The sequence below is a fragment of the Aricia agestis genome, chromosome Z (genome assembly GCF_905147365.1).
Source record: "Aricia agestis chromosome Z, ilAriAges1.1, whole genome shotgun sequence".
NCBI classification, from domain to species: domain Eukaryota; kingdom Metazoa; phylum Arthropoda; class Insecta; order Lepidoptera; family Lycaenidae; genus Aricia; species Aricia agestis.
The window spans coordinates 24,806,613-24,822,645 of NC_056428.1; the positions used below are offsets into that span (position 1 = coordinate 24,806,613).

At 35.6% G+C, this 16,033-nt stretch overlaps 1 protein-coding gene across 1 annotated transcript in view; it reads left to right on the forward strand.

Moving 5' to 3' along the window:
• The first annotated feature begins 3,971 nt into the window (after positions 1-3,971).
• Positions 3,972-16,033, forward strand: part of LOC121738986 (neuralized-like protein 4) — a 39,832-nt gene continuing 27,770 nt past the window's right edge. The window contains exons 1-6 of the mRNA XM_042131286.1: positions 3,972-4,332; positions 5,834-5,935; positions 6,383-6,496; positions 13,324-13,485; positions 14,934-15,060; positions 15,866-15,932. Coding sequence (XP_041987220.1) covers positions 4,180-4,332; positions 5,834-5,935; positions 6,383-6,496; positions 13,324-13,485; positions 14,934-15,060; positions 15,866-15,932 — 725 coding nt within the window. The 5' untranslated portion in view covers positions 3,972-4,179. The remainder of the gene's footprint in view (positions 4,333-5,833; positions 5,936-6,382; positions 6,497-13,323; positions 13,486-14,933; positions 15,061-15,865; positions 15,933-16,033) is intronic.

Consider the following 16,033-nt stretch of genomic DNA (forward strand, 5'->3'; position numbering starts at 1 on the left):
GATAAATCTTGAAATAGGATACCATTGTACTCGAGTAAAGGATTTTTGATTTACAGTAGAAACTCAATTATCCGGATCCCTCAGGTGTACGGATCAGCGATTTAAATCTGGACTACCATCGGAAAATTATTAAATTTTATTAGTACGGGAGCCCTAGAACGAATTATTTTGTGATTACTATAAGCTGGTTAGGGTTCCGTTTTAGGGTACAGTATCAACCGAGTTTTGTTGATTACAGAACCCTGTAACGGAACCCTAACCAGCAGATTTTTTGTATATTGGTAAGTTAATAGTTATATAATTTACGAGTAACCTTGTCCTACAAATAAAACAATCCATAATATGGATTGTTTTATTTGTAAAGTGGTACTTTAGTTTCATACTTTGACTTGATGGTCCTAAAATATTATTTTAGGACCATCAAGTCAAAGTATGAAATCCTTTCTATCTCTGTTAGCTACCACTTTCGAGATTTTTCGAAAATAAAAATGTTGTTCGTCTTATCAAAATGTAGTTAATCACAAAATAATTTGTTCTAGGGCTCCCTTACTATTTTATTATTATCTTTTAATAATTTCTTAAACATTAATTTTCTGTATCGTTGTTAAAACAAACACGTATTATTATTAGCTAATAGCATCCATACTTCCATACTTCCACACTAATATTATAAATGCGAAAGTGTGTCTGTCTGTCAAGTCTGTCTATCTGTCTGTCTGTTTTTTACCTCTTCACGCCCAAACCACTGAACCGATTTTGCTTAAATTTGGTACAGAGATATTTTGAGTCCCGAGAAAGGACATAGGATACTTTTAATCCCGGAAAAATGTACGGTTCCCGCGCGATAAACGACATTTGACGCAACGGAGTTGCGGGCATCAAGTTAATAAATAATAATTACTTATGTGCTATTTTCGTCTGCTTACAATCTAGGCCCCAGAATGATTGTGTGCTAATAGGTAATATGTTCGTTTATTAGCATAAATGAAAATAAATCGTTTTTAGCAGTAATACTTTACAAATAACAGAAGAAACTAGATAAAATAACTTTTGAAGCCATTAAAAGCCTTTATCGCGTTGATGGTTTCGGAAGCTTCCTTAAGTTCAATAAAATTGATACATTTTATTCTAGTTGGTTAATCATATTTTAAAATTCAAAAATAATATACTTATAATTTGATCAAACGCGTCGCGTATAGTAATTATGATCCAGATATGGCCTATGGGTCAATTCAGGCCGCAACGTGACGCGCGGCTGCCGTCAGGTGCATTTCAAAATAATTATATTATTATATTGGAGTTGACCTAGATTTCGGTGTAACTTTGCAGGAGGTTCCATGCAATTGAAGCGTGGCTATCAGTACATTTGATATTATGCATTTATATTTATGGAATTTACACATTTCAATGTAACCTGCATGACGTCTCGTGCAGTTGAAGTCTGTTACCTCAAAAGCTGCCCCCCCCCCCCCCCTATAGACTCTAAAAAACGTTGCCAAATATAATGCAAAAGCAACGACCACTATAATATTAAAATCTGGTAATAGATGTAAGGCTCGTAGTACAAATGAAAAGTTTCATGTGCTGTCGACTTTACCTACAATTCATACCTACTTTTCTCATTTATAGAGAGTGAGTAAAGTATGAATTGTAGACTGTAGTAGGTAAAGTCAACTTGCCCCCCCCTGCGCCATCGGCTGGCGACGCCCTTGTCCATTTAAATTTAGAAATGTATTTACGCGTCGCCAGAGTAGACAGAATTATGTAGTTATGTCTATTGTGGCGTCGCGTTGCGGTCTGAATTGACCCAGGATTACCTCGACTTCAAACAAACGGGCGAAGCGAATATACCCGAGCTGGGCTCAACTGTAACTTTCAACATATTCAATGCTTAGAAACGCATTATAACTGCGCCTTGGCCGCTAGTGTGCGCTTGGGCTTAGGGTCAATTCAGACCGCAACGCGACGATGCGAGGCGAGGCGAGGCGAAGCGCGGCGAGGTACAAACCTCGTCCTACAAAATATTATAGAACAATCGATATTTTAGGACCATCAAATCCAAATATTAAATCTTTCTATCTCTGCTAGCTACCTCTTTCGAGAATTTTCGCAGAGGAATTTGAGGTTCCTCTTATCAAAATGAAGCTACTCACCAAAAATTAGCTTGATACTTGATAGTAATAAAAAATTGTTCTAGCCGCGCGGCTCGTTTTAGTATACAGGGTGTAACAAAAATAAGTGATAATACTTTAGGGTGTTATAGAGGTTACACACTGTAGAAGTCGCGTGGCAGCCGCACTTCTCGCGATACTATGTGAAGGCAGCCAAACAATTTGTAACGGCTATGCACCATAGAAGGCCACGTTCCTTTGAAGGCTAACTATAAAAAAGTCGTAGTTATCGTCATGGTAAGACATATTCCTTCTACTACACACTTGGATCCATTGTATGGCTGGTCTCTGGCCCTAAACGCGGCGGCGAGTCGATCGCGCCGCATTTGTAGACTTTAGATGACGAGGCTACAATAATTGTAATTTCCGCACCCTGAAAAACTTTAGTTTTTAGTTACATACTTAACCTATATCCTCCTATATCTATCTCACATTTATTACAGGGCATTGTCGTATAGGGATATGTGTATGGTACTAATAAAACATTTAGCCTTATAAAGAACGGACTCTTAAGAAGGCAATTTTAGATTTGAAAAAGTTTCTGATTAACTTCTGTGTCCCAAACTGTGCGCCGCGGCGCCCTGGTGCGCCGTGGAAAGGCAAGAGGGGCGCCGTGAGTGGATCCTCACTATCCGAACCACAAATATTATAAAATTATTAATTATGTAAAGCAGGAAGATCTGCTTAAAATTTATTACTATTTACCTGCATATACTAGCTATAATCATTGAAGGTATTTATTTATGTATATTTTTCTAATAGCTAGGTAGAGTAGGGCAGTGTTATATATTCCTAGAGTAGGACACCGTGATAAGATATTTTACGTGTAACTGCGCTGCAGGCTAAAAAAATATTGGGAACCCCTGTAATAATCTATTATAAGTACAGTTTATACTGACGGAAAAGGTTTTTGTCAGATTTCTAATAATCGTCGGGGCCATTTTGTCAATAAAAATTTAACAATAGCTGCAAGTACAAAATATATTTTAAAATAAGTAAATTTTATGTTGAACTCGGAGCTAAGTACTAAGTAACGCCATCTAGTGTCGAGTAGGAAAGATTCTCAAGTGTTGGCACCTGTCACTAGTACACTAAAGAAATTTGCTCGGTAAAATAAAATAATTATTTTTCTTGCTGAATTGTTAAACAATACTTATTAATGATAATTTATTATCCTAAAATTTCTTGTACTACTGATTGATTGGAACAAAGTGGGAACAAACAAGATCAGAAAATCGGAGATCAGTACCAAGAAACGCCATCTAGTGTCAATCAAGAAATATTCTCAAGTGTTGCTAGTAAACTAAAGACGGCACGGTTAATTAAAATAAATAATAATTATTCTTGCTGGATTGCTCATTATATAATTTATATAATACGGTAGTTAAACTATACTTATTAATGATAATTTTTGATCTTAAAATAATATCTTCTCCTCTTATATATAAATGGATTTTCAAATGTGTTAGTCGCACTAAAACTCGAAAACAGCTGAACGGATTGGGCTGACTTTAGTCTTAAAATATTCGTAGAAGTCCAGGGAAGGTTTCAAAGTGACATGAAGTTCACCGGGACAGCTAGTGATATTATAAAACACATTGATTGAAAAAAAACAAGACCCGTATAATGGCTGGGGGAATAAAAAAAAAACATTGACATTGACATTTGTATTTTGTGTTGACAAATGTCAAATCATTTTCTGTCACTTGTCAGTTACCGTGAAAAAAGTGGGACGAGCCGTGAGTGCTTTTCAGTTTTCGCTCATTGTTTAAAATTAAAATCAATTTTGAGAGCGTGCTTTTACAAAATTAATAATTGAATAAAATACCGTAATATATTCAACATGGAACGTAACATAGAGAATTACGATGTGTTCGTATAAATGGAATTACGATTGTGTAAGGTGTTCATTTTTTTAAATCATAACAATTGATTTCCGAAAAAAAATTCGGGACGATGGAGTTCTTCCATGAATGATGATATGACGGTGGTATTAAATAAGTGAACGATGAGATTTCACCGGAGGTGTGGCGACAGAGTAACTCTGCTGCACGAGAACACAACTGCTGTTCGCAATTTCGTCGAATTTAATCACGGCTTGATCCTGAGCGCGGAACCTCTTCAAGACGACGTCGTTTTTGAAATATGCATCGACCGAAAGGTAGGCTTTACTAGTAAATTATCTCTCACACTAATTTATTCATATCCAAAAATAATTTCATACATTTTTAGCTGCATGTAGGTATTTGGGACAAAAATCAATAAGTGCATTTTGTGACATGCAAATTCCCAAAAAGAGGGGTAATATAATTGACACACCCTTTGTTTTAATTTGCCATTTTGCCCTTAGCTATTCTCTAAAATTTTCATCCTCTAATCTTAACCCTCAGTTTACCCGGTGGATTTTTAGTACATAATTTACCTCCTGTGGACTCATATTGAAATAGCTCTAAAACTACAATTAAACGCTTTTACAGTCTTGTAATCAGCTTTATTGTTAAAACAAGTCTTAACAATAGAATTATTAAACATAATTAAAAGTGAACACTTTTATAGGAACTATAAATCAAAATCACAGAACTTTTCATATAAAATAACAAGTGTCAACTTCTGACTTAAAAATCACAACCTTCTTGTTACTTTACTAAATATTTAACATATAAACTTAAAAAAATGTATTTAAAAAAACACAAAAGAACATGAATTAAATGTTTATATCTTAACAAAAAAAAATGTGCAAGGGTCAATTATTGGTCTTTTCGACGCAGCTCGAACATATTTTTTTGGTGCAGCTTATAGGCAGACTGGCTTTGAACAGCTGTGACACGGGTATTCAGTCCTCCCTCAAAGACGCCAAGGGCAAAGATACAAATTTTCCTCTCGTTTTTGGTCATCTTGTGTGGCTTCAGAAGGCAAAAGAACTTGGATTATTTCCGATATGATGGCGAATATTACATTCTTCGTCAGAATCACTTTTATCGAGATTTCGTAGCCAATTAGCAACAACTGACTTTGCATTATCGTCCAAGACATTAATTATATTGTTAGAAGCCATTTTGTACACTAAAAAGAAAAGAAAATCTTATAAAAAATATACTGCTAAAAACAAAAATAGTTACATACTTACCCCGCTGTGGTCCCATGGACACACTTAGAGCTGGTACAAACCGATCCAAGTTGACAATTTAATCTCATAGAAATCATGTTCAATCATGCTTGTGTAAGTGTATACGTACACATATTTTTACACACAGATGAAACCAATTTCGCTTTTGTTTGACAGCTCGATATTGTTGTTCTATTCCGCTAGGTATATTAACTTTATGGTACTAAGTAACCCTAGAAGTGAAATCATAGTATATTATTAATATATGTATTTTCAAACAATCAGCTCTTTATGCAAACAGTGAAAGGATGCCGTGCTTGATAGAGAATACCTTAAAAGACAAAATTTTAACACAGCATAAGCAGTTTATGGTAAAGTAAATAGTGTAGACCCGGTAACCCGATAAATGTTTTGCAGGGCTGTCGAATTATTATTGAGTACTGCCAAAGCTAGAGGTCTGTTCCACAATCTAATAAGTTTTGTTCCTTTTAAGTTTATTAGGCATTTGTGAAACATTAATTCTAAATTGAAATAATGTTACTAATTTTTTGTGCAGGTAAACGTCTGGAATGGCAGCCTGGAGATTGGTGTTACCACTCTGGACCCGGAGTTCATGGAGCTACCAGCAACAGCAACAAAACTGCGGAACACAGCATGGGTATGTATATGTTTTGTATAGTATATATGTTTTGTAAAGTAACTCTCTATTGGAATCATTCATGTTTGGAAATAAGAACATAACACAAATATAAAATATTTCCAGACATTATTAATAACCCACCCCATTGTATTCCCTCTTAAAATACCGGCAAGGCACCTGCAACTATTCTGATGTTGCGAGTGTCTATGAGCAAGTCGCTTTCCGTCAGGTGACCCGTTTACTCGTCTGCCCCCTAATTTCATACAAGAAATTGTACGGGAAAGGCCATTGTCAGTTTTACTCTTTAGCTGTGACATAAACATGTTCTTATATACCAGGTTGCCCGACACAATATTATTATATTCAGTTGCAATTGTAGAGGTAAATAATATCCCTTTTTATATATAAAGATATAAGACTAACAAGAATCACTCATTTTTACCATAATATTATGTTTTGTTACAGATTATGTCCGGGGCTTCCATTGTTAAAGATGGAATAACATTGCTGACATCATATGGGCCCGCTCTAGAACTTCTTCGAGAAGGGGACACCGTGGGTGTTATGAGAAGTAGTAAGGTATGTGTCTCTTTATTATGTAATAGGTCTGAATCCAGTTTGAGAAAAAGATCGGAAATTGTTTTACTCTATGGCTTACATAAAGTAACATACATGGCTTTATTGAGATTCCTTAGACCCAATTTCACCAACCTCTGTTTGTTAAATCCTAACAAGGCATTACTTAACGGACCTTGGAAAATTAAACAGACTGTTAAAATACTTATGTCCCACAGTAAAAATTTAACAGCGCATTAGTAAATGCAATGATAAGTGAACAACGAGTGAACAACTATCAATTCGTTCATTCTTGTTATAAGGCGACGAAATTGCAATGTAAAAGATTAATACGACATGTTCTCTGCAATGTGTCACTTTCTTCCATAGTAGTATTATAGTAGATAATGCGACAAATTAAAATATCACTGATCGCTTACATTTGTTACGCTATAATAGTTCTTCTTAATTTACCAGGTTAATAATTATTATCTGTCAAAGCTAAAAACATGAATCATAATACAAACTTTTATTTACATATTTCGGTTTGGTAATTTATCAAAATTGCAAATATACTAACTTGTATCAACAAGTTAGTATATTTGCAATGTCAAGGAAATCCGAAGGCTGAATTTTTGGCAAAGTGAAAATAAATATTTATTCATAACTATGAAAATAATTAATAATAAGGACGTAGCGGAAACATGGCGGAAAGACTCAAAAGTCAAAACAGATTCTTTTATTGATATTGCATATTATTGTCTTTGAAAGTTGTTATTTTGACTCATATAACAGCCTGTTAAATATTTAACGGACCTCCATAGCAGGAATTAAATTTAACACCGTGTTAGGTGATTTAACATGACATTAAGGCATTTTATTTTAATATTATAATTAAATATTAAAGTACACATATTACAAAAGACTTTGTGAAAAATTCAAGTGCCTACCTGTTTCCATTATTGACATAGAGAAATAAAGGACGACAAAATCACGTTTGTTGTATGGGAGCCCCCCTTAAATATTTATTTTATTTCGTTTTTAGTATTTGTTTTTATAGCGGCAACAGAAATACACAATCTGTGAAAATTTCAGAAGTCTAGCTAGACTTCTGAAATTTAACTAAGTAAACTAAGTAACTGCTATAGCTATAGCAGTTACTGAGATGCAGCCTGGAGGCAGACAGACGGACAGACAGACGAACCGACAGACGGACAGACAGACATTGAAATCTTAGTAATAGGGTACCGTTTTTACCTTTTGGGTACGGAACCCTAATAAAAAGCGACATACAAAGGATATGGGCGAAAATCCCATAGATATTACTCTATATTATCCTTTGTGTCTCATTACCACGAATGCGCCTGTATTATACATTCTCAGTATCACCCTAAGGTTGGTTGGTAGAGAATGCCACAAGGCATTAAGCCCGCCTTTGTAAATTTGCATAAAGTGTTAATAAATAAATAAATAAATAAATAAATATTACTATTTAAAAACCACTGACGGAAGACGAGGGGTGCAGTTATAAGTTAGTTGTCTGTCTGTCATTAGACCATTAGTAATTAGTTTAACTAGAGATCGCCCAATGGTCGAAATTCGACCTTAGTTTCAACGACATTAGGACTACTACCTATATTTTGTAAAAAATATTGACTATCATTTTTTTTCAACTCTTGTTTCTGGAACTTAGCTGATCTCAGACTGGCAGTGTAAGCATTGTCTAATGGTATCTTAGATTCAATAAAAAAAAAATATAATCCATTTTCAATTTGTCAACTTGTTGTCAACAGACTTCAACCATAAATAAAAGAGTTATAATTCGTATGTATAGGCTTGTCACTCAAAAATCTGTCATTTCTCATGTGTGTGTGTTGTAGTGTGTGTAACGTTTTATTTGTTAAAAAATGTATGATAAAAGCATAATTTCAAAATAATATTAGCTCGATGCACTTCTTCACCATATAAACTATAACTGTGCAAAATTTCATGCACCTACGTTTCCCCATTTTTCGTAAAAAGGGTTACAAAGTTTTTCGTTCGCGTATTAATGTTATGATGATAATTCCTTTTTACTTGGGGTCAGTTTAGAGTTTATATTATTACTTAGTGTGGGTTGCACCAGAGGCGTGGTTAAAGTTAAGGTTATAGTTAAATACCAGCGCCCCCGCCCACGTTCTTATAAAGTCTTGTCGGACCAGCAACGTCTTCTGTCAAATTCTGTGGTCAAAGTTAAGGTTAAAGTTAAATTTGCCTTAACTATAACCATAACTTTAACTTTAACCACGTCTCTGTTGCAACCCAACCTTAAAGTTTGCAAATACAGTTGTAACGCAGTGGTGCAAATACGGTAGATTGTTAAGCAGGATAGCACACTTCTGAAATTGATCCTAATTAGCGACATTAATTTGACGACAACACCACTATAAATATTACTAGCGAGCCGCCCCGGCTTCGCACGGGTATAAAATATATTTTAGCCTATATTATATTTTATACGGGTATAAAATATATGTCACTCACTGAAAAAAAATATTAAAATCGATTACCGCAACTTTTAAATCTGTATTACCTTCGAAAATATTCTTTTAAATCATATGCTGTAAAGTGCCATAAGTATATAGGATTTATATTAAATCAACAATGTATTTAAACTTTTAAGTATTTAATTGAATAAGTTACTGTGGGATATCTATAAGCGATAGACATATACCATCGCGAAGTTTTCTGTAGACCTTTTCATTGTGTACAATACTTATTACATTATTTTGATAAATGTCGTAAGGTTCAGCCTGCGTTTGCAATGTAATCGGAAAAATGTAATTATTTACGACATCAGATTAGAAACCTCAAATTAACAGTATTTCTCCACTATTTAATTATTGGTATTATACTTTGAATAAACCTTCCCCTTTATTCACTCTATCTATGAAAGAAATGCGCATCAAAATCCGTAGCGTAGTTTTAAAGATTATAGGGAACAAAGGAACATGAGGACAGAAAAAGCGACTTTGTTTTATACTACACAAAAATACAAACATAATCTCACAATAATATGAAAAGGTTTTGTAGTTTGTGGTGTTATTGTTATATTATTGTACAATGTACATGTATTTTTATGCATGACTAGATGTCCCGCGCGGCTTCGCCCGCGTAAATTAGAAATTTTACAGAATCCGTAGGTACATTTTCCCATAAAAAATATTGCCCCCGTTTTTCCCACATTTTCCTGAGTTTCTTCTGTCGTATTAGTCTTAGAGTAATAATATAATATAACCTTCTCGATAAATGATGAGTCTTACTCGATAAATGATCTATCTAACACTGAGATAAGTTTTTAAATCGGACCTGTAGTTTCTGAGATTGACGCGTTCAAGCAAACATACTCTTCAGGTTTATAATATTAGGTAGATATAGATTTTTTTTAATTATCGCTTGACAAACTCGAGTCTCGATCTAAAAGACTATGATATGGTAGTGATGATGATGATGATGATGATGAAGAATGTAATTTGCATAGTAGCATATGCTTTCTGTTCTTAAAACAACGCCGAAACTCCCAAACTTGTATCTATAAAGAATCAGGAATTCTCTCAGCACCTTCCGAACCACAGTATACCAGGTATATCTCGGTGCAAAATCTTACTTGTTGGTAGCATATGCTTAGAATACTTCTCACGAAACCGAAGTCACCATATGTTTCCCTATAAATTTTGAGGAGTTCCCTCGATTACTTATGGATCCTTCATCAGATCATCACTTTTCTGAATATAATACCAAATTGGGATGATACCCTATATACCAAAAGAAAAATTTTGAAAATCGGTTAACCAACGGCGGAGTAATCGTTGAATATAAGAAAACGAACATAACACCTCCCCCATTTTGAAAGTCGGTTAAAATTGTAGCCTATGTGTTATTTATTTAATATTTTAATCAGCGCATGAATTGAATAACAAAATTTTTTTCAAATTAATCGTAGCACCATCTGTCAGGACAAACTAAAATTGAAATAGAATAATATTGAATGCGATGATAGCGCCGTCCGCCGGATCTAATGTAAAACATTCCAAAATCAACAACTCCTTATAAATAAGAAATTAATTGAAAAAACATTTTCCAGTAGACCAAACTGTAAATCTAAACCATTCTCGAATCTCCACGAACACACACAAAAAATTTCATCAAAATTGGCCAAGATAAGATAAATCCGTTCAGCCGTTCTCGAGTTTTAGCGAGACTAACGAACAGCAATTGATTTTTATATATATAGATTTATCTTTCGATTTCTATATAGTCTTATTAAAAAAATAATCGGACAGAGTAACAACTTAAGTTAGCTAAAATAAAAAAATAATCGGACAGAGTAACAACTGAAGTTAGCTAAAATTGTGTTTATTTATGTACTATGTATTTTGAGACTATGCAATTTTGTCGCGTTCGCGATTCACTTTCACTTTTGTTGAGTTTCAGAACGCGATATTAGGTCCTCCAACGCGCACGCGAATTTGAACTTTATGCAGCGGTAATAAATTACAAATTGACTCTCCATTTTATTTAGAAAACGTTTGTATGGGAAATAGAAAAATGCTGTTTTGAGGATTTTCCCGGCAATTATTCGAATTTTTCTCACCTTTTAAACCTTCCCTAGACCTCCACGAATAATTCAAGACCAAGATAAGATAAATCCGTTCAGCCGTTCTCGAGTTTTAGCGAGACTAACGAACAGCAATTGATTTTTATATATATAGACTAGTTCTTATTCTAGTCATGCATTCTTTATACGAATTATGTCGTTGATCCCACAGGCACAATGCCCTTTATTCTACAAAGCCCCATAAGGACGGCGGTGACCGCGACAACAATATAATAACAATAGATTTCCAAGAATCCGCGATCGAAGGATTAATGCGATAAATAAAGGCTGTGCTAATCCACAGCCCATTCCATGCCAAATATTATGATCAAAATCCTTTCACACTCATATAAATCTTTTGCTTTTTTATTATGAATGTAATTAATTTATAAAAATATTCGCTTTCAAAAATAAAATTTCCATACTTGCCAAATTAAAAGGCATACAATGTTTTTAACGTGTTTTTATAAGCTTTACTGAATGTATGTTTGAATATACTTAACTCTCTTTTCCCTTTCGGTTTTTAGTTTACTCGAACTATATTTATTACTCGTATTTTCTATTCTATTTTCGTCCGCAAAGTCCATTATCGTGCATTAACATTATGTTAATGCAGGATTGTGTGCCGATACTAATTTAATATCACGTTAGTAGGATGCAGTTAAGTTAATTAGCTGCTAGGGAAATGTTGTTTCTGCACTCAGTGTACACCACATGTTGATTATAGCGAAATCCATATTGCTGACTGCTGAGTTAGAATAAACTTATATATATTGGTATACTAGAATCTAGATAATGATAGCATGTATAATGGTATACAATATACATTATATATGCTATCATTACCTAGTTGTACTTAATAATTCTAATATTATTAATGCGAAAGTGTATCTGACTGTCAGTCTGTTATATTTTATTATTCAGAATTTTTGCATGGTTATACTTTGAGTCCTGCAATGGGATATAACCTCAGTTTTGTATTTCAGTTTTCGTGCCAAAGATGCACGGTTCGTTGCGGTGTATAGTATGTCTTGCTTGTTTATAACTATCTAAGGCAAAGATCTAAGGTAATCTTCAGGTAATCAGAGGTCTTCATAAAAGGAGGATATTATGAGTATTAAGGACACGATGTATGACCTTTTTAACTCGATGTACGAGGCTTCGATTTCCAGTTCTATAGAAATAGCCCAGAGCTGTAGATCCAAATTTCCCACGGCTGGGAAGATTTCTAATAATATAAAACCAGTCTGTAACGTAGCATAATATAGAATGAATTTCGGCACAATGACTATTCATAAAGTTGCCAATCCGAAATGGGTTTACGCGACATTAGCGTCTGTCCTACTTCTTTAAGGTCATTTAGAAGTTGAAGTTGGCGTAGTAAAAGGTTAAGTACTAAATTCAGTCGTCTATAGATATAAGGGGTACTTTGTATGCAAAAACATAATAAGTAGGCTGGAATTTGGATCCTAGACATTTGTTGCAAACTTTAGTAAGAAACATATTTCATTCGCTTTATAAATACCTATAAAACAAGTTATAACTTCTGTCGGAAACAGTGTAGATGGTGTTTTGCATGATTGTTCATATCCATTTGTAAAAGAGCAAACGCATATGGCGGAATTGAGATAATATTATAATATGATTTTATTGTAAACTTTTAATTCCGTTCACTTAGAACAGTAAATTAAAGTTTTGTCCGACGTATGACAGCATTTCTGTCAATATTCTGATATGACGTGTGCAACATGTCGGATGGCCGCGTTTCCACTGACGTGGAGCTGGGCGGACAGGAGACAATTACTATGCTTGAAATCCCCACTCCGCCTCAATGGAAACAGCACGAACGGGGTGGAGCAGAGCTGAGCTGAGCTGAGATTCATAATAAAAATACAGCGAGGCGATGCGGTGCGGAGGACAACGAGCATTGGGGTGCAGAGCGGAGGACAGCGGTGCGGAGCGGGGCGGTGCGTGACTCGCGCGCAGTGCCTCAGTTAATCATTCAATCAATTCCAAAAGTATGCTCCGCTCCGCTCCATTCCACTCCACTCCGCTCGGCTTCAGTGGAAAAACTGACACCTTTTCACTGCTCTTCACCGCTCCTCTCCGCCCAGCTCCGCGTCAGTGGAAACGCGGCCTAATGACTGTGTGTGCTAGTAGCGACTTTAAGTTTGCGTAATATTCCCTATTAATATAGAACGTCTTTTGTTCCTAGGCGGAGCTCCTATTCTACGTGAACGGGCGTTGTCTGGGTATAGCCGCTAAGCAGATCCCGCCGCGGCTGTTCGCGGTCATAGACCTGTACGGTCAATGCGTCCAGGTCTCCATCACAAACTCCAACACCATGAGGACCATCATGGAGAACAGCTTGGATCAAGTGAGTCATTATGGTTTTAACTGAGGTATTAAAATGAGGGTTGTTGAAATTCTATTTGCCACCAGGTGCCGCGATGTAGCCGTCGGTCTATTGTGTCAAATAGACATAATATTATCGTTACAGATGACTTTCAACAACCCTCATTGATGGTTCATGTAAAATGGCTTTTTCTCACCTTCGGGCGGAAAACGTCAACTTTCGTCCCGCTGCGCTTACCGATGTTGCCGTTTTCTGCCTCCGTCGATGAGAAAAATAGTATACGCACCGTGGGCAGGAAATAAGAAGGCCTCAAATCCCATGTTTGTTGACCTCGGCGTCGCCTCAGCCAACGTGCGTAATGTACTATTTATATGATTTGTAATTAAAGAAATTAATATTTCCCACAGGGTTTTATCGAAATAATTTAACACCACTTTAGTGCAATGAAGGCTTGTGGTTCAAATTATGTAACTTTTGAAGATTAATCTGTCTTAACTCTTAACTCCCCCGCACTCAGAGACCAATATGAATTACTTGAATTACTTAATTGCAATTAAATGAAGATTTTGACATAAGCCCCCATTCATTATTTGTCAAACTCTTAATTAAATTAAAGTTTAATTAACATTCAATGTCTCTGAGTGCGGCAGTTACTCTAGTTAAATTCTATTAAAAAATATGCAACTCTAAGCCCCAATTTCACCAACGACTGTTAAAGTTAATGCTCGAATTAGTATCACGTTACCTCTTTCGTTTTTCTTATGAATGAAAGAGAAGACATGATATTTTAACAAGCTGTTAACACTAACAGACGTTGGTGAAATTGGGGCTAAAGCTACTTAAACTTACTTGCTTAACGCTTACTTGAGCAGATAGGTACATAACAAAAGTATCGTTTTGCTTGTCGCGAAAAACGATAGGTCGAGATTATTATATCAGCTGTTGTATTTGACTCGCGATGTCGGTATGCAAATGACGCGCGTTATAATGTATCGTTATAGAAACGGCAATCGTTTATACAGGGTGTAACAAAACTAAGTGATATTACTTTAAGGTGTGTACTTGCCCCTTATGTAGAGACGTAGAGGTCACTGTGAAAGTAGCAGCGCTGAAAGAGTATTTTTTTGCTATTTGTATGAGCAAGCGCCCCAGCGTCATGACGCTGGGGCGCTTGCTCATATAAGCGCATGCGCTTGCTCAAACAAAAGTAAAAAAAGTCGCTCTTTCAGCGCTGCTACTGTGACAGTTAACGAAATTTTTATACAGGCTGTAACAAAACTAAAATATGATATTAAGTTTAGTTACACCTAATATACATATTATAAGCATCGGGCTTCAGCCGAGATTTCTTTTGAACATCTTTTTTCTCGCTCGAGTACTTTTCGCGTCTCACTCCACTACTCGCTTGTCACTCGAGTACCTCTCACTGCTAACTCGAGTACTCTCTTCTCATCTCATCTCTCTCCCAGATCGAGGAGGACCCCAACAACGATGATACGCTAACCTCCAGCGAGATGGAGGCGCCGCAGCCACATACCTCCGCCAAGCACAACGACGTCTACGTGCCTATGCCGAGCGACGGCGCCTGTGCTATGGGTGAGTTATCCAGTCTATTACAATTTACAATGTATTTCGCAATTTTTAATGTTCAAAATACATAGGAAAATACAAATATTTGAAGGTACACCACAAACTAATCAATGTGTATAGGCTTACTCTGAGCTCCCACACCTACGTCGATCGTCCTGAGATGTCCCTTTTTTGGCACTTAGCAGTTAGCACCAGAACAAAGTACGATGACCTTTTCCGAGGCACACCAACTGCTGACGACTGCTGCTCTACTAGAATCTAGATGACGCCCGTAACTACGTTGCGATAAAATTCGTTTATCACACGGGAATCGTACATTATTCCGGGATAAAAAGTATGCTATGTCCTTTACTGGGACTCAAAGTACCCCCATACCAAATTTCAGCAAAATCGGTTTAGGCATGAAGAGCTAACAGACTCAGACACACTTTCGCATCAATAATATTAAGTATAATATGTGTATATACGCTGTAAGTTTGAATTAAGTATTTCTTAGATTCTAAGCACCAATCAATTTAAACTTAACTCTAACAATACAGTTGGGACTTATAGCATAAAGAGAGGATAGAATCTATCTGAAAGTAGTCACAGGTTGATATTCACCGTCGTGAGTCGTGAACCTTTAGTAGCACCATTTTATTACACGAAAAGTGAGCCATTGATAATTTTTTAAATGCATTCAATATTCATTCATAGATTTTCATATTCGTAGAGAAACAATAAAAATCAGTACCTAAGGGCCAATATCGATGTTATTTTACATTAGTTACGTGTTAGATTGTTTGTAATTTTTAATTTGTCCACGATCCAGTTGTCCACGATCGTCTGCGCTTCCATCCAAGATGCGGTATTCTCGTCAAACTGTCGCAGAATAACAAGTAAGTATAACATATTTTGTTTTTTACAAAAAAGTTGGAAATATGAAATATCTTAAAATTAGTAGAAATAATAATATGACAAATGATCTGGAGGTCTTTTT